The sequence below is a fragment of the Polypterus senegalus genome, chromosome 5 (assembly GCF_016835505.1).
Source record: "Polypterus senegalus isolate Bchr_013 chromosome 5, ASM1683550v1, whole genome shotgun sequence".
Lineage (NCBI taxonomy): Eukaryota > Metazoa > Chordata > Cladistia > Polypteriformes > Polypteridae > Polypterus > Polypterus senegalus.
In genome coordinates, this window is record NC_053158.1 from 69,593,597 (window position 1) to 69,618,048 (window position 24,452).

At 36.9% G+C, this 24,452-nt stretch overlaps 1 protein-coding gene across 5 annotated transcripts in view; it reads left to right on the plus strand.

The window, feature by feature from the left end:
* The first annotated feature begins 320 nt into the window (after positions 1-320).
* Positions 321-24,452, plus strand: part of ppp4r1 (protein phosphatase 4, regulatory subunit 1) — a 96,734-nt gene continuing 72,602 nt past the window's right edge. Inside the window, exons 1-4 of one of the 5 annotated variants that reach the window (XM_039754770.1) lie at positions 321-523; positions 616-660; positions 17,647-17,731; positions 23,698-23,804. In XM_039754770.1, the coding sequence (XP_039610704.1) occupies positions 17,673-17,731; positions 23,698-23,804 (166 nt within the window). In that variant the 5' untranslated portion in view covers positions 321-523; positions 616-660; positions 17,647-17,672. Of the gene's footprint in view, positions 524-615; positions 661-17,595; positions 17,732-23,697; positions 23,805-24,452 lie in introns of all 5 variants that reach the window. The other 4 variants (XM_039754768.1, XM_039754769.1, XM_039754772.1 and 1 more) reach the window with 4 other exon arrangements.

The window sequence follows — 24,452 nt, forward strand, 5'->3', positions numbered from 1 at the left end:
ATTTGAGTGGTATTGCAGACGTTATAGGCTACACTAAATAAAAGAAAACGAGCCTATCGGTTAGTAAGAGCACAAGCGCTGCAGCATTCGGAATCCTGAAGGTTATTTATGCGGATACATACGGTAGAAACAAAAATTAACTTGGCGACTTGAAGATGTGTGACTTGAATTACCGCAGAGAATTCTATTGAGAGAGATGAACTGTCAAACTGTAACCGTACGTTACGTGGGCTAGTATAGCCTGATTCAGTTGCGGTTGCGTTCTCAGAGTGATGTCACAATCCCGAATGGATGACTCCGCCAGGTGGCGCGCTAACGTGCGCGGTCCCGTTGTCGGACACGCGCTTGCTTTCACAGCCGTTCTACTGTTTGCTCGTTTTCTGTTTCTTTGGCTTCCAGTTGTTTGGATGTTTTGCGCTCTAGAAAAAGCCTCTTTAAATGTAGCACCAGGACAAGATGTCGGGTACGCATAGTTTACTTCAGTTGTTTCAGCTGAAGAGTGCAGTTTGACTCGTGTAAACAAGTGAGCGTATTTGGGGTTTTCACTCCGCATCTCCTTGAGAGCTTGCTTGTGCCCCCATATTCGCGCCTGATGACTCTCTCTTCTTTTTGCAGATTTAGCCCTGTTTCAGGACGACTTGACGGAGGAGATTGACGGATGTAAGTTCACTTCTTGTTTATTGCGTGTTGGTGTCCGGCTGACTTGTATTTTCTTGCCTTTTGCCCGGTGCAACTTTCCCCGTCATACTGAGGCGGATTAGGGATCTCCCGGATGGGCTCCGAGGCCTTGGGAGTTGCATCCGGAAATAAACAACGTTTTAGAAGTTTTTTTCTTTAAAAAATCGATTAAGGGGCAGCCTTTAAGTGCTTGCCGACCTCCTGCGAATACTTTTGTCTTTATAGCTTAAAACGATCAGAACGTCTTGGTAGGTGAGGTTTATTTCGTTATTGTCGAGTAAGTAAGGAAATGAGCAATCCGGTATAAGTCAGAGGAATGTGAGTATATGTCTCCTGATAATTTGTTATTAAATACATTGCATGCTTCTTGTATCAGGGGCTACGAATTTTGCCAGATCTTCCGGTAGGTGTTTGCGATGTCTTTGCGCGTTTCTTGTGCGACATTGGGCTGCATATGCAGTCGAATTTACGCGCTAATCTGCTTGACATCTGAAGTACAGAGTCTTTAAAAGTGCAGGAAAACCTCTCAATACTTACGTTTAAGCAAGATGATTGTTGCTCAGCGCCTAATGCAGATGCTACCCTCTGGCATTGACGATTTATGTGACCATTTATCTAGTCCGGCAATAGCTATAGTATTGTACGATTTTTATTTTTAATGGATCCACCACAGTACGTCTTTTCTTTTTAGCTCCTGGCAAATAGCAGTTGTCTTTGTGAGTGTATTCGCGTTTCCCGTGTATCTATCGCCAGGCAAACGCAAAAAAGATTTTCTTATATTTAAAAGGAAACGATACCGTCACGCTCACTTTGTGTTTCAAACACTGCGTTCTCCCACTCGTATTCCGGGTCCCTTTCGCTCTTTCTGTTAAGAGTCTATGGCTTCATCTTAGGGGGAATCGTCAGACACATTTACAACGACGGGAGCTTGAAGCCACAGAGCAATCCGACTGAATGGCAATAGCACCGTGGACGTGAATGTACTGGACAGTACAGTAGTAGTAGCTGGATATTGCAGCACATTAATATTGTGCCAGTTTTTCACAATCATTAAACCTTATAATCCATCGTTCCCATTTAATCTAAATAGCCATGCACCTTCCCGTGAAAAGTGCACATTTATATCAAGAATTACTTTAGGGCAAGGGTTTGAACAATTTGGGTATGCATATGATTAAAGTACGTACCTTTTTTAAAAAAAAAAAACGGAGGAGACAAAGGCATTCAGCTCAACATAAATAGTCCCATATTTCCTCCCCCCGTTTATCGTTAAGTCAAAATCTAAAGGCCACAGAGTTCTACATTGAGATGCACAGAGATGTGGCCCTGAATCCCCATTACTGCCAAAAGATATCCTGCTCTGCTAGGTCTTTGAGCAAGTCTGTTAACCTGCAGTTGCCCCTGGGGCAATGTAGGATGGCTGACCTTGCGAAAACTACCAAATTCCTTATACAAGAAATTGTATATGGTGAAATAAAGAGCCAAAAAAAAAAACCCCACAGAAATTACTCCTTGCATGAAGGTGCATTTTCTGTCATTGTTTGAAGTGTTCTTTTTATGACACCCGTGTTCATCCTGAAGAATCTGTTTAAAAATGACAACGAATTTCAGACTTGCTTATACATACAATCAAACTTTTTGGAGTTAATTTTTCATAGCACTGGGATGCAACAAGCTAGAATTTAGCCTGACAACATTGGAAACGAGGCATAAGTCAAGTAGTTATAGGTTGCCAAGTCCATTACATGCCTCCCACACTCTGCAATCTGCGTATACTCTCACCACAGCAATTTAGTGGTGACTGCTGTTGTTGTCATGCTCTAGCACCCCCCTGCCCCGCAACTATGAACTGAACCAAAAAAAGTCTAAGAATGGTTTGACATGCACATTTTAGGCCTGTGCTTGGAGGACATATTCGGTGAACGCCATGCAATCGCCACCAAAATTTGCAAGTATCATAAAGATCGTGCCCTCTACCAGCCTTACTTGTGGGAGTCTAAGTATGTATCTCAGGGTATATTTGGACATTTTAAAAATAATAGTATAAATTTAATCCCGATCTTTCTATTTATAGGAGCAGTACTTAACAGTATTTAACCTTTTGTATTTCGAATACTTTGGGGTTCTTAATAGATCTGAGGGTACGGAATTCAAATCTGGCAACATAAATCCTCTATCACATCCATATTTTGAGAGATGAACATTTAAAATACAAAAATTTTAGAGAAAAAAATATATTTTTAAAATCAATCATTTATGGTGGAAAAAATTATAAATCAAACACAGTTGTTTAAAAAATAATCATTACTTATGAAAAGTAGTCACTTGGTAGTTTTTTCCTTTTAAATTCTTCTGAAGGTGTTTTACAGTGGAATGACCAACAGACCAGGGGTGTCCAATACGTCGATTGCAATCGACCGTAGATCAGAAAGGTAGTGCAAGTAGATCGTGTTGCATTCAAAAAAAAATTTTTTTTAATGTTAATCTATACTAATAAAAGGCAAAGCCTTGACTGACTGACTGACTCACTCACTCACTCACTCACTCACTCATCACTAATTCTCCAACTTCCCGTGTGGGTGGAAGGCTGAAATTTGGCAGGCTCATTCCTTACAGCTTACTTACAAAAGTTGGGCAGGTTTCATTTCGAAATTCTACGCATAATGGTCATAACTGGAACCTATTTTTCTCCATATAATGTAATGGAGTTGAGCTCGATGGCCATGGGGGGGCGGAGTTTCGTGTGACATCATCACGCTTCCCGTAATCCGTGAACTGACTGTCAACGCATTACGTAGAAAACCAGGAAGAGCTCCAAAAAGCGCTGAAGAAAACATGCATTATATAATTGAGAAGGCAGCGAAACAATAAGAAGCGAGCGAGTGACACATACTGTACAAGCATATTCATGCCTGCAGCTACTTCAGAAACAAAGCACGGTGTAAACCTAAAATTTAAATTAAGTTCATAGACAGGCTGCTGCTGGTGTTTGTCACAGGGGTCTCCTAGAGCCAATCCCAGCCAACACTGCGCGCAAGGCAGGAACCAATCCTGGGCAGGGCACATGCATCATTTTCAAAACATTAACCGAACAGTGTTTTTTTAATTTATTTTTCTGAATACGTTTTTGTTAACTTTGTTCAGTTCAGAGTCGTTTCAATCAATATATTTTGACTTTGACTTTATATAATCAGGAATGACTTTATATATACCGACGCTGACTTTATATATTCAAGTTTTGACTTTATATATTCTGACGCCTTGACTTTATATATTCAGAAAATCAATGTATTTGCCTGTTTGGCACCCCATAGTATATGTTTGTGTGTATATGTGTACACATGTATGTGTGTATGTATGTATATATAGATATATAGATATAGATATAGATAGATATAGATAGATAGATATATAGAGATAGATATAGATATATATATAGATAGATATATATAGATATATATATAGATAGATATATATAGATATATGTATATAGATATATATAGATATATATATAAATATAAATATAGAGAGATGACAGCAACACTCATATCAATGACAAAACAATTACATTAACAATCATGTTACGTTATTTTTAAAATTTTTCCTTTTCTTTTTCATAACTTCTTTAACACACTACTTCTCCGCTGCAAAGCGCGGGTATTCTGCTAGTCTTTCATATATCCTCCCTATGGCATTTGCCACTTAATTGACATACATGGCAGCCAGTCTGAGATCTCTTCTAACACACTGTTCATCCCGCACACATGATCAAATGCGCAAACTACTGCAAAACTCTGGCTGTCTCAGTGATCTAGTTAGCCTTCCAATTTATATCGACTAAAGAAGGGATTTTTAAAAAAAATTTGTTGGTTATGGGCTGGATGTAGAATTGGAAAAGGATTTTTTTCTCTCACAATGTCACAATCGAAGTGTGCTTTTCTGATCTGTCAATCTATCATTGCTATTCCATAAAAGGAAAATGTGGAAAGGCACTTTTGAACTGTTGATAAAAACTACGAAACTGACTTCCTTCCTAAAAGCGATCTGAGAAAGAGAAAGGAGAGGGAACTAAAATCGCAGTTAATCGGATAGCCATCATTTTTCACTCAGCTGAATTCAAAAGCAAAGGCAGACACACTGAGGCATCGTTCTCACTCGATCATTAAGCATAAGAAGTCCTTCCAAGATGGAGAGATGATAAAAGATGCCTTCGTTGATGCAGATGGCTAGGGAGAAATTCCTCCTGAGATTTCAAGACCCCTGGCCGGAGAAAATGGTGTTTCTCCTTGTCATTAAACATGCAGAATACAAGCAACTTAATAATGATCAATGGCCGCTAGACATTTTTTTTCCGATCTGACCAGCATGTTAAATGAGCTTAATTTACAGCTGCAAGGAAAAGAGAAAATCATGGTCAGTATGAGTAGCTCAGTTAATGCTTTCAAACAAAAAATGCAACATCTGTCCTCAAAGCTGCAGTGCCTTGATTTGGGGAACATCCAAAACCTCGTGTCAGAGCTGGAGACGCAATGGAAGGCATGTGCACAACTTGACAGCATACGCTACACAGAGCAGATTGAAAATTGTCTGTCAGACTTTATCTAATGGAACAAAAGTAACAATTCGAGTGTTGTCCAATGTAGCGGAGTAAGAGTAGAGTTTCTTCTTCACAAATGTACTCAAGTAAAAGTAAAAAGTATGGTACAGTAAAACTACTCTTAGAAGTACAATTTTTTAAGAAGTTACTCAAGTAAATGTAATGGAGTAAATGTAACTTGTTACTACCCACTTATGATACTCAGTATGTGTGGGTTTGACCTGGTCGTTTTTAAAAGTAGCTCGCAAGCTGAAAAAATGTGGGCACCCCTATTGTAGACTTACTCCCCTTTCCACTATAATGTCTCTCCATTTGAGAGATGTCTTGGTGGATCCGTTCCCCATGTTCATCAGAGACCCCTCCCATGTTCTGAAAAGTTCAAATCGAAATAAGTGTGTAGGAAATTGAGTTTTGAAGACGTGTTACACCTAAGGAAAAGGGAAGCTCCTAAACTAGCTCCTTGTGGTTTTCTTTCCATGTATTCCCAAGAAAATTGTAATGCATGCTTTCAAATGCCTCCCAAACTCTCTTTGTTTAATTTTGTACAGCTTGGAGTTGAAAATTGTGTCCTTGAAAAGGTCCAGTGAAGATTCCTTCTTTTATTTTTGCTTTGGTGATGCGAGGAAATGTCTGCCTGACATATTTGAATCCTTCCCCATGTTTTTACCTTTTTCTTAACTGTTACCTGGTTGAGACAATGGATGGATCACCTTGACTTTGCATGTTTCGGTAAAAACCATTTAAACAAAACTTTCTCCATTGTGACAATAAGGCATCTTTCTAACATTCTAAATATAAATCCCTGGTTATTTTAATAAGAACAGAGCAAAAATTTATAAGGTAAATAATTAATGTTGGGTTGTTTCCACCTCAACTAATGCTAAAAAATCATAAAATATTTTCAAAATGAAATTTTTCACTAAATCAAATATCTCAAAGAAATGATTTGTGATAGAGAAATTCCAGTTTTGGAAATAAATTCAGCACACCTAAATCTGTAAAGTACACTGATTTTGTTGTTTGTTTGTTTGTTTGGACATTGGAGGATTTTGTTGTAGACCAAGCATTATATCTTCATGAGTAATATGGTTATTGTGCAGCCCATTTACTATGTTGAAATATAAAGCAGAACTTATAAAGTTAAATATGTAATGAGCATTTTTCATTGTCTAAAACTCCATTTTGGAGAGGCGTACTTCTGTAAAAGTCATACATGCATGCTTTTTGTTCACACAAATAAGTCCCCTTAATCATTACAATTTTTTATGGTTTTACTGGTTTCAAAATCAAATAACCAATACAATATGAAATGTGCATATAAGAAAATAAACGTTAAAGATTTTATCACTGTTGTCCCGTCCAGTTTTGGTTCCTGCCTTGCAGTGCAAATTGCTGAAATAAGCATTGCCAATCAGCACAGTGAATTGGGTTTAGACAGCTATGTTAATGGATTTATAGATGCTGACTTTATCACTATATTAGGAACAATCTGGAAGATTTGAATGTTCCTGAATACAAATATAGGCTATGTATGTATATTGCCTATATGTGAAAGTTATTTATTTATGAAGGGGGTTTTAAGCATTAGTATGTTTTTTACTCTTCAAAATACTTTGTCAAGGTTTCCAGTTCCAGTACTTGGAGAAGGTTTCCTCCATTTTTAGTTGCATACTGAATTGTTTTTTTAATCTTTGGGAAATTATTTTTCCACTGCCTCTCCAGGAAATGTGTAAAATTTGAAAATTTAACCACATAACCCCCCCCCCTCTGTGTTGGGTATGCAGTAAGTCTGGTTAATGTGAAAAACCGTATTAGTGAAAACTATTTATTATCCTAATACTAAATGACTTGACTAAAAGCAGTTATGGTTCGAAATAATGTTACAATAGCTGTTTTGTTATTCATAAAATAATAGTAAAAAGCTAAACCCTCTTTAAACTCTTGAATCATACAGGATATTTTCTTTCTTAACACAATTTTGTAAAAAAAAAAAAAATGTTACATGAAATACCAGTACTAATGGTGATGTATTCAAAAATTACATTTGGGCAAAATAGAAAATTAAAGGAAAAATAAAATTCTTTGTTAAATGAGGATGTACCTGTATAAGTTGATCCTGCAGGTCATTTGTGTGGTAAATAAGCACAGGATAAGTATAAAGTCCTTGTGCAAATTGTATTTTTATATAGAAAATGTTTAATGCGACCAAGGGGAAATGTAACTTTTATCATATGACTAGTTGTACTTCGTGCTTTGGCCCTCATAGTAATTAAACAGAATACACTTTAAAAATCAATAGACGTTGGCATTATATCTGATCGTGTTCAGCTGTGACGGGAAAGCGTTCCCAGCGTAGGGAGAAAAGCACTTGGCCGTGATATCTCTGGCAATTGGCACCTACCCTCTAAAACACATGGAGCCCTGATCTCTCTCTCAAAAATGTCAAATGCTATTCCTTAACAATCTGTAGACGATAATGTCTGTTGAACAAACGGGTATCTCTAGTTAAGTGGAGGCTGGTGAGAGAATGAGGAAGGGCCCGTCCCCCTGCTCTCGGCCCACAGCCACTCTGTTGGATTTGCATAAATACATCATTACCGCAAGCGAACTATGGTACTTAGCACGATGTGATAAGTCGCAAAATCAACTGAAATGTTCAAGCAAATAGAAAAAAACCTGATCTAAATCCGTTACATAGTCTCTTGTGAAAAGCAGACAAACATACAGACAGACAGACATTGGATTTTATATATATATATATATATATATATATATATATATATATATATGAGAAGTTTTGAATGTTTTTGTAGATACACAATTTACATGCAAAAGAGTTCTGTTATATTATTATTCTATTTTTATTTATTTCAAATTAAATAAGTGGTTAATCTGTATCAGTACTATATTGTGTGTGAGTGTCTGTATATGGGGGTGGGGAGGACAGACAAATTTTCTTGTCTGGGGGACCAAATAGGTTAGAAACAGCCCTGACAAAGAGGAGTGATTTAAGAACGTTTATGTTAGGATAAATGTCCAGTGGGGGCTGGGCAGTCTTTTTGGCCTTGGATCCCCTGCAGATTTTCTTTTTCTTTTTTCTCCAGCCTAACTGGAGTTTTTTTTTCTGTCCTCCTGTGAAAAGTGGACAGACATAGAGACAGAAGTCGCTTGGACCGCAAAAGTTTTAAAACGTGTCTTAGCGAGCACCTATAGGCCAAGGGTAACCTACATTCCAAATTTCAAGTCCCAAGTCCTCATGGTTCAGGAGATTTTGTGATGAGTGAGTCAGTGGTATTTGGAGATATATATATATATATATATATATATATATATACACACACACACACACACACACACACACACACACACAGTGGAACCTCGGTTTACGACCATAATTCGTTCCAAAACTCTGGTCGTAAACCGAAGCAATTTCCCCCATAGGATTGTATGTAAATACAATTAATCCGTTCCAGACCGTAGGAACTGTATTTAAATAGATTTTTTTTTTAAGATTTTTAAGCACAAATATAGTTAATTATACGATAGAATGCACATCTAATAGTAAACTAAATGTAAAAACATTGAATAACACCGAGAAAACCTTGAACAACAGAGAAAACTAACATTGCAAGAGTTCGTGCTATAGTCTTATGACCCGATCGCTGTAAACACTTTTTTTTAATGAGTTTTAAGCACTGGGGGAAAAAAGGAACATTTAGAACAAATCCAAAATTTATTTAAAAACCAACCACAAGCAACCAAAAAAGTAACTTTGCAGGAGTTCATGCTAATAGCCTTACAGCCTGATCGCTGTACAGTAAACACTTTTTTAAAATGAGTTTTAAGCACAGGGAAAAAAATGAACATTTGAAAAAAGAGAAAAGTAACATTGCAACAATTCATGCTACGAACTGAAAAATTAACTTTTGAAAAATCCTTAATACAAAAACCATAAACCACCAAGAAAACTAACCTTACATGAGTCAAGTTCTGGCATGAAGTGAGGAGGAACTAGGTGGAAAGGAGGTTACAGTTTTGAGGGAGAGTCTGGCTCCGCGATGGAGGGATGTTTTCCTTCAGGTGTTTTCTCTCTTGTGATTTCTTGGGTTTCTGGTGTTTTTAGCTGTTTAGCTGGTGGGAGCGAAAGCTTCATGCAGCCATTCCAAAAACAAAGTCCTTGTGACCCAACCCTTCTTGTTTGCCCTCCACATTACTGGCAGTCTGGCTTTGTTTACATTGTGCTGCTTGAAAGCATGAGGGTTCTCAAATTAGTAAATGAGTAAACTAGTAAACAGTTTTTCCAACTCTTCCAGCACTTGAAGCCTCTGCCTGGTTAACGCTGTAACTCCTTTTGCAACATCAGCTGCTTTAATAGATTCTTTCTGCTTTAGAATAGTCGAAATCATAGATTTTGACTTCTTGTACTCGGCAGCAAGATCCATAACACGAATGCCACACTTAAATTTTTCAATAATTTCTTTCTTTACTTCGATTTCAATTTTCTTCAAAACTTTGTTCTCCCCACTCTTCACTTGCTTAGAAGCCATGGTTAACTGCTAAAGCACACGAAATACTGTAAAGCACAGAGATCACAGGTAAAGCGCACACGTCTGACGGTGAACAATGAACAGGGAGCGGCTGAACACATGCTTAAATACAGTAATTGGCGCGTATGAACCAGCAGGCAAGGCAGGCACGCACGATAACAATGCAACACATGCAGAAATCATTGGTGCGCACAAGCCGAAAGGGAAACTGGCTTGTTCGTATACCGAGTGTGTGGTCGTGAACCGAGGCAAAAGTTTGGCGAACTTTTTGGTCGTGTACCGAGACGTTCATGAACCAAGGTTCCACTGTATGTATGTATATGTGTGTATGTGTGTGTGTCTATAAAGAATATTTATTTTTTAATATACCTTAATCTTATATACACACAAGACGACCATGATGCTGAAGTTCCCCAAATATGGTCGGCAGTTGTGTTTGAGTCACTGATCACTTTTATTATACTAGCACAAAGATTGTTTACAGAGCAAGGTTTTATTGAGTAAAATTCAGTTTTCATGTTGCCTCACAGGAAAAAAATAAATGAAAACAAATTTAATGGCTAATGAACCTTAGTTGTGTTAACCAGAGCAAGCAATTGACCTTTTATTCAAGAAGAATTAGTTATTCAGCCAGAAGTAAACTTTATTATCTGCAAAGTAAAAAATAAATTGGAATAAATGAACCATTAAACATTCTATCAAAATCTTAAATTTATTTCTTCTTTGTTACATTTTATAGATTGTTTATTTCTTATGTAAGCATGAAGTTGTTAAAAATTCAAATCACACAAGGACTTTTAGAGACACCTCATATATTCCCAGGTCTTTAAAAGTCTCTTAAGACATCCTCAACCTAAGCCACATCATTTTTGGTTTTGACACGAGTCAAAAGGATTTGGTAGCCCTTGGGGGCACTTTTGGGAGTTATTTGGTATTACACATTAGAATTTAAGGCACAGCAGCAGTTAGGAAGAAAAACAATGGATGATAGAGAGCAGCAAGTGAAACGTTCAGGGTGCTTTGTGAAGAGGTGTCTTGAAAATGACATGTATGGCAGAAATGAATACATCTGTTTAAAAGTCTGAAAACTGACAAATGTAGCTGTTTTGCTCTTTTCAATCAAAAGACTTCATATATGATGGTGGTTTGTCAACAAAACTGGTTTATCAGTTACCAATAAAATATGTCAATATTAATTCAGGAAAGTATTTTAAGAAACAAAAATGAGTAACCTTATAAAAATTACACAAGTATAGTCCGAAAGTTGTTTTCTTAGCCTACTTAATGGTAATTAATCAAGAGATTAGTTTGTTGATCTATAGCACTCTAACAGATGTAACAAGTTCACCTTCAATTATGAGTAGTACTTAACCTATTAAATATTTTTCACGTGGCAGTGACCCCAAATATTCTTCCAAGAGCACAGTTGCTTTCTTAAAGAAGAACAAAATGAAAGTGCTGGAGTGGCTAAGTATACCACACGACTTCAACCCTCTTGGGGAATATTTAAGATACAAGTTGAGTAGCCGTCCCCCATCAAACATCAAGGTAGAATTCAAAGAGGTAACGCTTCTGGAGTGGAACAGGATATGTGAAACAGTATGTTATTAACCACAATGGCAAGAAGAATCAAAGTAATTGTGGACATGCTAAGTACTAGAATATTGCATAATTATGTGGCATTTTCCCAAAGGTAGACTCGTCTTTTCCCCTTTGATTTAGGAAATTTTGCCTAATTTACTTATTTTATAGATATTGATGACATGTCATATGATATGTAGGTTTAATACATTTAAATTGCATTAACTTTGTGAATTGTGAATGGTCCTAATTTGTGCAAAAATATATTTCTATGTTCTGAGGGTATGTACTCATTTATCCAGTATACTGGACCTCAAAATTAGAAAGTAGAGAACAGTTCAGACATTCATGGAAAACTGTCATTACTTGCATATTGGTACTAAGAGATAGGACATGCTGGGATTGTTTAATTTATCTGGAGAGTGGAGGAGGACTTAGTAAGTGGGCCGTGATGTAACTAGCTGTTGTAAGGCTTTAATGCTATCCACATAATGGAAAACAGTGTACAGAGTAAGGAGAGAATTGTTTGTCTGTCTTTATACAGGGCATCACTACCAGTCAACAGGCATTGAACTGCATTAAAAATTAAATTGGTGAAAATATTCTAAATAGGCCTTCATCTGAACTTGGAAATTTTCGCACAGTTCTAGTTAGACTTCTGGACTCTGCACTTCTGCTACTTAAGAAATCCACAAATGTGACCTGCTAAAGATTATTAGTAAGACTTTATGCAGCAGATTGCCTGATATCAGAAAACCAAACAAAATTAAGTTATAGAGGACAGCACAGGGCTTACTTGTATGTGAAGCATGGTAGGGATGTGTACGTTGTGTCTGTCACTAAAGAATCTCAAGTTACTTCTACTGAAATAAATAAATTCACCCTGATCTTAGTTGAATGAAACCCAAAGTCTATAGCATATCTGTGTTAAATCTGATTTAATTGCAGATTTGAATTTAATATTCATAGATGTCAACTTGTGAAATGGTTAGTTGTCATTTGTAAAATGAGAATATTTTAATTTTACACACTACCATATGGCAGCTTGCATATTTTCTTCTGAGTTTAGTTAAGTTTCATGTTGTTACATCTTTGTTGTGAGGTTTCTCAGTAATTTGCTGCCTTCCACATCTGTTTGAATGGTGACATCGCACCAAGAATGCATTTTTCTTTAAGGTGAATCGTGCAAGGAGAGGTTTTGGTTCACTGCAAAAGTATTTTACAATTGGGGTTGGTTAGCAAATGCATGAACAGTTTCATTACAGGACTGATACAAACCATATGTTTATAGTAGGCAATGGAAAACCCGAATTTAGTAAGTTCATGTGTAACACTAGCAGAATGGAGTAAATTACTGGTCTGTAATTTTCTGATCGAGATTTAGTCAGTGATAAAGGACAAGAAAATGCTGTATTTTCAAAAAATGTAGCACTTGGTTAATTTGCCCCTGACTGAAGCTTATAGAATAAACATGTCATTGTTTTCTTTTAAATGCCGGCTTGTTTTTCAGTGAAGAGTCACATTCACAGTTCATTTTAAGCATACTGAGCTACTGTTTTATTTACTGTATAAAATACCATGCTCAGGATCCCTGCTCTTTATTTTCTTTTGTATTTGCCTTATTCTAAATGTAAACCTAGGCTTGTTTATGCCATCCTTACCCTTTTTCAGGTGTTTTTTTTTTGTGTTTGTGTCTGTGTTTTCTGTTTTACACTTAACTTGTCCATTTGGTAAGAATGCATCTTTTCTTAAAACTCTCTGAAGGTCTTCAGTTTGAATTTTGATTTAATATTTTTTGTTATATGCTTACCTGTTTCAGACTTGGAGAATATCGCCTTTGCCTTGCATTTCACACAAAAATGAAGCTAGGTGCATGCCATCAGTTTAGCCTGAATTGTGTATTTAATTGTTTGAGATATGTAAGAGAGAGAGATGTATTTCTTCTAAAGGCTAATCACCTGAGACTGCCTGTCACCAAAATATATCAGAAATGTATAAATATAAAAATGCTTCTGTTATGTACCCCTTGTTAAAACTCTATTAAAACTGACATATACAATATTAACTCTGAGGTAATTGCAATTTTGTCCTGTTATTTGGCGGTGTTCATGTTACTGTAAGTTAACTAACAGTTGATTACACTGGTTCAAAGGGGCATATCAATACTGAATGCTCTTCATACCTTGTCGTGTAGAGCATTGCTCTTAATAGTCTAACAGGATTCCAATCTTATTACTGAAAAACAGACTTGAGCAGTTTGTGTGACTTAATAATATGATTAGTTTAGGAAGTTAAAACATTGTTATTGTGTAAACTACTGTGACGGGAATAACCATAAGTGTATTGTATATGCTATATAAAATTAGGGTTTCTTGATTCCTTCATTAATTGCTGTCTAAGACTTTGTCTTAGGTTTGAGCTTCTGATTGTAAACTACAATAATTTTTGTACACTGACTGATTATTTATATATATATATATATATATATAAATTGAAAATCACATTTTGGATTTTGCAGATTATAAAGGGTAATCCAATAGGGAAGGATAATTTAAATTTAATACAGTCGACATGAGCATTTCTGAATGTATTTATCCATTAATCATTTTCTTAAACCACTTTTTAAATTTCTATTCATGGTTGCTGGGATTGGTGCCTGTTCCCAGTAGCAGGTCAGAAACCAGCCTTGAACAAAGATCTAGTCCCCTGCATGTCCTGCTGAAGTTTTAACTGAAAATAATTCTTAAATTATTTCTTCATTTTCTTTGTTTTTGTAAAATCAAAATATATATACAGTGGTGTGAAAAACTATTTGCCCCCTTCCTGATTTCTTATTCTTTTGCATGTTTGTCACACAAAATGTTTCTGATCATCAAACACATTTAACCATTAGTCAAATATAACACAAGTAAACACAAAATGCAGTTTTAAATGATGGTTTTTATTATTTAGGGAGAAAAAAAATCCAAACCTACATGGCCCTATGTGAAAAAGTAATTGCCCCCTGAACCTAATAACTGGTTGGGCCACCCTTAGCAGCAATAACTGCAATCAAGCGTTTGCGATAACTTGCAATGAGTCTTTTACAGTGCTCTGGAGGAATTTTGGCCCACTCATCTTTGCAGAATTGTTGTAATTCAGCTTTATTTGAGGGTTTTCCAGCATGAACCGCCTTTTTAAGGTCATGCCATAGCATCTCAATTGGATTCAGGTCAGGACTTTGACTAGGCCACTCCAAAGTCTTTATTTTGTTTTTCTTCAGCCATTCAGAGGTGGATTTGCTGGTGTGTTTTGGGTCATTGTCCTGTTGCAGCACCCAAGATCGCTTCAGCTTGAGTTGACGAACAGATGGCAGGACATTCTCCTTCAGGATTTTTTGGTAGACAGTAGAATTCATGGTTCCATCTATCACAGCAAGCCTTCCAGGTCCTGAAGCAGCAAAACAACCCCAGACCATCACACTACCACCACCATATTTTACTGTTGGTATGATGTTCTTTTTCTGAAATGCTGTGTTCCTTTTACGCCAGATGTAGCGGGACATTTGCCTTCCAAAAAGTTCAACTTTTGTCCCATCAGTCCACAAGGTATTTTCCCAAAAGTCTTGGCAATCATTGAGATGTTTCTTAGCAAAATTGAGATGAGCCCTCATGTTCTTTTTGCTTAACAGTGGTTTGCTTCTTGGAAATCTGCCATGCAGGCCGTTTTTGCCCAGTCTCTTTCTTATGGTGGAGTCGTGAACACTGACCTTAATTGAGGCAAGTGAGGCCTGCAGTTCTTTAGACTTTGTCCTGGGGTCTTTTGTGACCTCTCGGATGAGTCGTCTCTGCGCTCTTGGGGTAATTTTGGTCGGCCGGCCACTCCTGGGAAGTTTCACCACTGTTCCATGTTTTTGCAATTTGTGGATAATGGCTCTCACTGTGGTTCGCTGGAGTCCCAAAGCTTTAGAAATGGCTTTATAACCTTTACCAGACTGATAGATCTCAATTACTTCTGTTCTCATTTGTTCCTGAATTTCTTTGGATCTTGGCATGATGTCTAGCTTTTGAGGTGCTTTTGGTCTACTTCTCTGTGTCAGGCAGCTCCTATTTAAGTGATTTCTTGATTGAATCAGGTGTGGCAGTAATCAGGCCTGGGGGTGGCTACAGAAATTGAACTCAGGTGTGATACACCACAGTTAGCTTATTTTAAAATAAGGGGGCAATTACTTTTTCACACGGGGCCATGTAGGTTTTTTCTCCCTAAATAATAAAAACCATCATTTAAAAACTGCATTTTGTGTTTACTTGTGTTATATTTGACTAATGGTTAAATGTGTTTGATGATCAGAAACATTTTGTGTGACAAACATGCAAAAGAATAAGAAATCAGGAAGGGGGCAAATAGTTTTTCACACCACTGTATATTGCATGGTTCATTGAGATGGTCCTAAAAAAAAAATCGTTAACAGATTCGGGCTCTGCACCAGGCTAGTCTTATTCATTATCATATTTATGACCAACACACAAATCTTTAATGAAAATAAACAAGATTTAGTGGTCACTCCGTTTGTAAGTTTTAATGTCATCTGAACTGAACAGCAGGGGGTTGTTGTACACTTGTAGATCTACAACATAAGCACGGTCTTTAATGAGGTTAATTAATCTTTCACGTACATCATCCACTACTGTCATGATCGCCAAAAGTTCACAAAATGTGTTAAAGATTGGATCTTCTGTCCACTGTTCTGGTGGTTTCTTAAGAATAGACTGAGACCTTTCTCTACCCTTTTCCATAAGGAAATCAAAAAAGGGTATTGCTCTTTCTATTACCAGATCCACCAACTTCATCTCTTCAGATTCATTTGTCAGCTTAAGTCTTTGAGAAATGTTTGGTAAAGGTGGCCGCTGCAGGCTTTGCACCATTTTTGCATTTGTTTCATAGGTAAATAAGCTCTCCCTCGTGGACAAATGATTCTACAAACATCAACACTTTGCATTTGTTGGTGGGCCTCCCAAGGGATATACACTTGCCTATTTATCATTATTATGTGAAGTTCTCATTTATCTCTTCTGAAGTAATTGTTTCACATTTAAATCTTCCTCCTCAGAAATGAATCTTTCGAGTCCAGCATAACATTGTATTTTTTTGCACGAACTAAAGTAATACATGTATTTATACATTGCAGGAGAAGTAGCAAAATTGCAAGGATGCCAGAGTTAAATTAACACAAACCTTCTGAAAAAATATCCATAGGTGAATTAGGCCAAGTGCACTTTATTCTTTAAGACTTTTGATTTTGCTGCTAGTGTCAATGATAAATCTTGAACTTTTTATGTTTTAGATTTTTTTTCATGTGCTGGTGGGAGAGTAAAAATGCACCATAAATGCAACATTTCATATTTGAACACTTAAGAAAAATAATGTAGGGCTCTGTACATAGATATGGCCAGCATCTGAGTCTGGCTATAAATTATTGCCTGAGCCCAGCTGTGCTTTCTTTACCTTTGATTTTCTGTTTAAGCCTTTCTAGAAAGAACACTGTGGGTCACCGTTCCTTTTCAGATTAGTTGGAATTATGGACAGACTCTACGAGGTTAAAAATGTACTGAAACCTGACATTAACTCTTTCCTGACTTCTACATATTTCGCTCCACCATTATGTTTTTCTATTAGTGCAGTTTCAAAAGTGGGAAAATACAAAATACCTTAACGCACAGCTTTGCTTTTATATTCTCACTATGTATTTCTTACTGAGCTGAGTTGCCTGTACTGTAGAAATGTGTTATATCAGTCTGGCTTAATTATTCGCATTCCAGAAATTTTGACTGGTCGAAATTACCTGTTCTCTGGAAACTTCAGAGGTTTGTTGTACTTAATAGTGTGTGGTATTAAAACATGCCAACTAATAGTACATTGGGCATAAGCTAGGAGGCAATCTGGAACAGTCCATCAGAGGTCACACTCTTGCATGCACGCTTTTTCCAAAAAAATGCCAGAATAAAGTAGCCTGTTAAAACACATCCTCTTGTATTTTATTATTGCACAGATATTTTTGTTAGGAGTACAAACATTACAATAAAGCTGAATACCTATGCACATATTTTCTTTTTCCGCAAACCTCCATTTGGTTAAATTGCTTTACAAACAAATATTGGTCTGGTTTCTTGTATTTATAGTTGTAGTCTAACTGCTTTCTGGTATCTCTGATAGTTGGTGTGGATGACTACAGCTCAGAGTCTGATGTCATTATTATACCTTCAGCACTGGACTTTGTGTCACAAGATGAGATGTTGACGCCTTTGGGAAGACTGGATAAATACGCTGCAAGTGAAAATATTTTTAACAGGTATGAAAACAAATGGGGGGTATGGGTGCAACATAATATTAATCTGCTTTTACTTATAAATAAATCTGAAAGACAGTAGGAGTTTGGTTGGGTTTTGAAACAATTTACAAATAAGTTTGCACTTCTGTGTGTACTGTATATGTGAGAATGTGTTTATAAACCCTTGAAATTCTCTTATCTTACTTGATTTATTTGATGTAATATAATGGGTGGATGATATTTGTATTGCCATCCATTTAAATTTTGTAAATGAAGTGAATTAAGGTAGTTTCATAAATAGATTACTTTTCTATAGTGTATAGGTTTTTTTCTGTTTGTGAGACAGGAAACCAGCTGAGGACTTTCTTTGAAAAACCTTGTATTTGCATACACTGTGTGGTGTCCTGCTCAGTGTGCTACAAAGAGTCTGGGGTCCAAGGGCTTTGATGTTTAGTATCGTCTGAGAAGTGTAGATGTGGGACTCTTTAAGTTTGAGTGTTGTTTCCTCCTTTACAAACACACTGAAAGGACACATCTGAAGCTTGCTGAATTCCTATTGAACCCATGAGACTGTGATCTCTTGTGTACACTTAAGAGTTTTGTAGCTCAGTGTGACGTAGCCTCAGGTTTAGGATGAATAGCTAAGCAGTGTTATAACATTTTGCAGTAGAGTTGTTCTTTCTGCTGATTGGGAGTGTGTGTGTGTGTGTGTGTGTGCCTCTGTTTTTGAGCGTTTTAGCCACAACCCAACAGCAGACCCAGAGCACAGTGAAGGGAATATTCAGTGCATCACTGATCTGGGGGTACCTGGGATTTTACCAGAAGGAGCAGAAAACTGGAACTGAGGTTAGAGTGGCCGGGTTCATCTAGCTTTAGGTTTTGCTGATGTGACCTTCATAAGGAGCATAGTTGATTTATATTAATATATATAATTATATATATCTATTGTGTAAAAAAATTTTGGGTTGAGACGTGATCATCTCGGGGAGACACTTTGAAGTCCCGAGAGACTACTTTCACGTCACACCCTACTTGCAATTTGTCGGAGATGCTTTTAACATCCTGGGAGACAAAGAAGTGAGACTAAAGTACAGCTGCTGTACAGACTTTTAAATGATCGTTGTGCAGCTCGACACGCAGAACACACAGCTCGGTAGCAGCAGCTGCTGTGCAGGCTTTTAAATATGAGGTTAAAGATTTCATTGTGAATGGGCATAAATGTGATTTTTCTGAAAATGATGCTCTAATCGTGCTCTGATTGGTTTGTGCTTATTTTGTGGCCCTTCCTTTATTGGATCCAGCTTATTTTACCAAAAAAATATCCAGTATCCAGTGTAGACAAAGGTCACTGTGAATTACGTTTCTGTTTAAAAACTTTTTAAATGAAAAAGTGGTAGTGTGGATATTGCCTTAATCGCACTGTTTTGAATAATAAAAATCAAATAATTGTTTCCTCTGAGCAAAGGAATTCTTAGAAAACATTTTGTTATCACTGGTTTATTATGTTTTCTGCAAGTATGACTTGTTGGCTTGTTATGCTGTTATTTTTCTGTCTGATATACCCTACTGGTCAAAAGTTTTAGATCCCCTCAGTTTTTCTTTCAAATTTAATGAGGTGAAATACAATGAATGACCTAAAATGGTGAAAAGGTAAGTAGTAAACTGGCAGAGGTTTAATTTGAAAGTTTAGGTTAGCAAAAACTGAAAAAGAAGGAAATTTCAGAATATTACAAATGGTCCTTCTTCAGGGAACAACTAATTGGTTAGACTTAAGCCTTGCAAGTTGAAGCAAACAATTTGCACAAGTGTCCCACCTTCTGTTGATTAAAAGCCTTCTGTCTGTCTTAAAGCAGAATTGGAAGAGACTGTGTTACTGCACTCTCTGAAGTACTACTTGGATAGTCGTGATAATGGAAAGAAAACCGCAGTTAACAAATGAAATGGGACTGAGCATTATTACAGTTATAAGTGTAGGCCTTTAATTTAGAGAAATTGGGAAAACAAAATTAAGTGCCAGTGAGTACGGTGTTCCACATAATCCAAAGGAAACTTGTAAGAAACTTTAATAGGAAGATATCTGGCACACCCAAAGTTGCAACCCAATCAAAAGGCAAGTTTCTGAGCGTCACCAGCTTGTGTGATAGGTGCCTCACAGTACAACAGCTTCAAGCACAGCTTAACAGTGTTCAGATAAAGCAAGTCTCAGTTTCTACTGTAAGGAAGAGACTTTGTGCTGTAGGTTTGACAGAGTGAGTGACAGTAAAAAAGCCATTCCTTTAAGGACAAAATAGGATCTTGAAATACCATCTGTGTATTACAGTAATCCCCCACTCTATCACGGTTCAGCTATCGTGCCCCCGCTACATCACGGATTTATTAATACTATTATTATCATTAGGGGGCTCTGCCCCCTGCTCGCTTCGCTCGCCCACCCCCTCATTTGGTTTACCGGATAAACAATTTAAAGCAATTGTTATTTTCATGGGAATTGTTACATATGCATTATTTTCATTTTTACTTTAAAACTTTTGTAAAAACAATATTTGTCCTTTATTTCCTGCCCCGGGCATGGTTAAATCTCTTTCTCACGGCACTTATAATGCTCCCCGCGTTGTGAAGCGGGGGTCTGAACGCATGCTAAGCAGAAGTGGACAGATCAGCTACTAGCTTTGTGCTGCTTCTGCCAAGATTGGTGTTCTGTTTGCTCTGTGCGTTCCGAAGGAGGAAGAGGGTGTGTGTGTGTGTGACGGCTGGGATCGTTTCGCTCAAAACCCCACTTCCCCTCTGAGGCGCGCTATGCTCCTGCCACTTCATATTATGATATTATGAAGGGGGGGGGAGCTGAATGCTCGCTAAGGAGAAGTGGACTTTGTGCTGGCTCTGTGCTGCGTTTGCCAAGATGCTTTTTCAGCTTGTTGCTCTGTGTGTCAATCATTTAAAAGCTTGTACAGCAGCTCTTATCCTGTCTCACTGCCTTGGCTTGTGTGAAGTTAAAATGTTTTATAATAGAGAGATGTTACTCATATCCTTAGCCCGACATCCACATATATGTGTTTACAAAGTGTGTTTTAATAAGTTGACATGTGTTTTAAAGCGTGTGGGATGGGTGTTTTAAGGCTTAAACTATATATATAAAAAAAAAAAAAAAAGTGGTCTTTCTATATCCAGGATTTTCACCTATCGCGGGTGGGTCTGGAACATAACTTCCGCAATAGGCGGGGGATTACTGTACTACAGACTGGAAGAAAGTCTTGTGGACAGATGAATGAAAATTTTAAATCTCTCTGGGTATGCCTTCAAGTTGGTGAAAGGGTGGTTCCTTAGTGTGTGACACCAATTGTCAAACCTGGAGGAAGACGTTTAATAGTCTGGAGTTCTTTTGGTAGGGCCAAAGTTGGTGAATTGCAGTGTGGCATTCTGAATCAAAAGGGTTACCATGGTTTTCCGATTATATCAGCAAAAGGTGGATACTTTCATTAATCAAAAATTCGAATAATACTGTATTTTATACATTTTATGATTCCTTGACTTTTTTTTTTTTTTTTTGCTTTCATGAAGCATTAAGACAATAAACTGCATGCATTTCCATAAAAACTGAAAATTCGAAAGGTTTACATACATTGGGAGAGCAATGGGGCGGGGTTCTTGAGGCCACTGGAAAGGGGTGTGTGGCACTCCCGATATCTTTGCAAAAGAATTAAAATCCAAGTCTTTAGGGTCCTGGTGCTTCCTTTATTGCTATATGGTTGCGAGACATGAATGCTATCCAGTGACCTGAGATGAAGACTGGACTCCTTAGGTACTGTGTCGCTTTGGAGAATCCTTGGATAATGTTGGTTTGACTTTGTGTCGAAAGAGCAGTCGCTAAAGGAATCCTAAATGAGGCACATTACCTGCATTGTGAGTAAGAGTCAGTTATGGCACTATGGCCATGTGGCACGATTCCCCAAGGTTGATCTTTCTCGCGTGATCCTCATTGTTGAGGACCTGAGCAGCTGGGACAGGTTAAGGGAACACCCACTTAACACCTGGCTGCTGCAGATACATGGTCATTTCTGGGAGGTTGGACTGCATTGTGTTTCTGCCTGGGGGTTTACTAACCAGGATTCTGAACTATTTCGTTGTGAATTAAATGTTTTTGCTTCCTTATTCAGCTCGTCCTAGTGTGATTCTTTGTCTTTCCCTCTTTTTTTATGTTTTTACTTTTGTAAAGAGCATTGTGGTTTCTCGCAGTTACATCACTACTACCAGCATTCCTCACTGTAAAAAAAAAAAAAACAGGGCAATACTGTAAAAATAATATCTATACTCCATAATACAATCTGGGGTAACGTATTTCTCACTCCCAATACAACAGAATGTGCTCTTTGAAAGAATAATCCATTACAAACTCAGGAGAGCAATGGAGACTGTCACATATTTAAATGTTATTTTTGTGTTTTTTTTTTTTTCTCCCCAGCCGAACCCTGAATGTGTTTACTTTTTTGCCCAAATATTTTGTATTTTGGTGCATCCCAGCCTAACTTAATGAATGGGGTATGATAACTGCCCTTGACATACTGCTTTTTTAATTGGACTAATTACTATATTTTCCAGTTATCAGATGACTGGTAATACACCTGTAATTTCTGAAACAGTTATGCTGAAATATATCATTGATTGTATTCATTATTTGATATTGTTAAAGAAAAAAATGCTTTAATTGTTCTTTAGGATGGTTATGGTGAATGACTTGAATGACTGATGAAATTTGTAGAAGTGTGTCATTATACATAAATCCCATTTCCTTTTGTCTTTTGAAGGACAAATTCTCAAAGTGCTTGACAGGCTCAAAAGGCTAGACTAACTGTAAAAGCACAAGTGGAGAGCACCATTTTAAACCACCTACTATGTTTCTGATACAATGGTTTTTCAGAAAGCTGAATATTTGACAGTACTGTTCATAATGATTAATCCTTTTATTTATTTAGTGTTTATTCATTCTGATACATTGTTAATCCAACCCAGTATAAAAGCCCCTCTTAATTTTCCTTCAGCCTCTTAGTTTTCATAGGTCATAGCAAATGCATTTGAAGGACTTTTAAGTACTTTAATTTCTGGTGTCACACACATAAGGTTGTACTTATGCCATCAAGCTGAACAGTTGAGTTTTTATTTAACTGAGTTATGTAGCAGGCAAAACATTTGCAGTATAAATTTGCATTTCAGGTAAAACAATTGCTTTAAGTGAATTGTATGTATGTGTGTGTGTGTGTGTATATATATATATATGTATGTATATATGTATGTACACACACACATATATAAAAACTCCACTGCTTATGTGGAAGTAACTAATGACATGTTTTATACATGTATGCACATGAAATATGAAATTTGACAATATAAGCTAGTGTAACTTCTCCCATCTCCCTCAAATTCAGTGCTTTCCCCAGCATTCTACTAAATTAAACTTGTATGGTCAGATTGAAACTAGAAAGAGGGGTAATGCTTTGTCAACCAAGTGAAACTTTGTAAAAAAAAAAAAAAAAAAATGTAAAAAATAATCATAGGCTCATCCTGCAGAGCAAAATTCTGCTTTGCATATATTCAAAGGACACCGTTTTAGAATTCAAAGGCTGTGAAAACACTATCATTCTCGTGCTGTTAGTGACAGCAAGTATGACAACTTCAAGCACTTTTTTGTGGAGCTCAATTCTAGGGCTAAAAGCAGGAAATCTAATGTTAAAGATCTTATGTCTTTTGGTAAAGTAATGCTATGGCTATTTACTTATTTCTTGTTAACATTCTTGTAAGATGATTTCAAAACTGAATGTATTTGGAACTTTCTGCTGTGCATAATTTCTGGTTTTACTCTCAAGGCAGTTTGTCTTTTTTAACATATTATAAAATTCTATAATTTGTTTTATGCTGTGGCTGAATACATATTACTGAGGACTTTGTAGTATAAGCATTGCTAAATAGCATTAATTCTTTCTGTAAAACAGACAAATGGTAGCACGAAGTTTGTTGGACACCTTAAAAGCAGTAAGTGAAGATGAAAGGGACTGCATTGCTGTGCTGGAGAGAATTAGTAGACTTGCTGAAGATTCAGGTATGTGTCACTTTGTGATATGGCTGTTAATAGAAGAGGACTAATTAAGTTATATGAATTAATCATTTATTAAAGTTAGAGAATAGGTTCAAGCAACTGTTGTGTGAGGTTGTTGAAATACTATAATCCAAAATTACTTTCTGTAGTTAAAAACAGAAAAAAAAATTGTTTCATTGCTAATTTGTAAAGCAGTTAAAAGGTGACCTTGGTTGCTTTCAGCCAGAAATGTTTAATCAAATTTTGCACCTTAAACAGAGACTGAATTGGTCTTGGAAATTTGGGGTCATTTGCTATGAATTAGTTCCCGCATATTTTTATATTTAAAGAACATGTATTAATGTTTTCCTAGATTTGTCTAAGAAATGTGTTAAATAGGATGTCATGTCTGTATAGTTTTCAGGTTTGCCAAACCACAGGATCTGAGTTAGATTACTTGCATAGTCAAAGGTTTATCCCATTCTTTTTGGCAGATCCTCTCAAGCTCCTTTAGGCTGAAAGAGGAACATCTGTAACTTGCCATCTTCTGGCCTGTCCACACATGTCCTTTGGTCTTGAAGTCTGTGCTTTGGCTGGATTACTCAAGGGCAGTCGGAGACTTTTTCCAAAGCTGCTGTAGTGTTGTCTGGGGAGAATGATTCAGGTCATTGT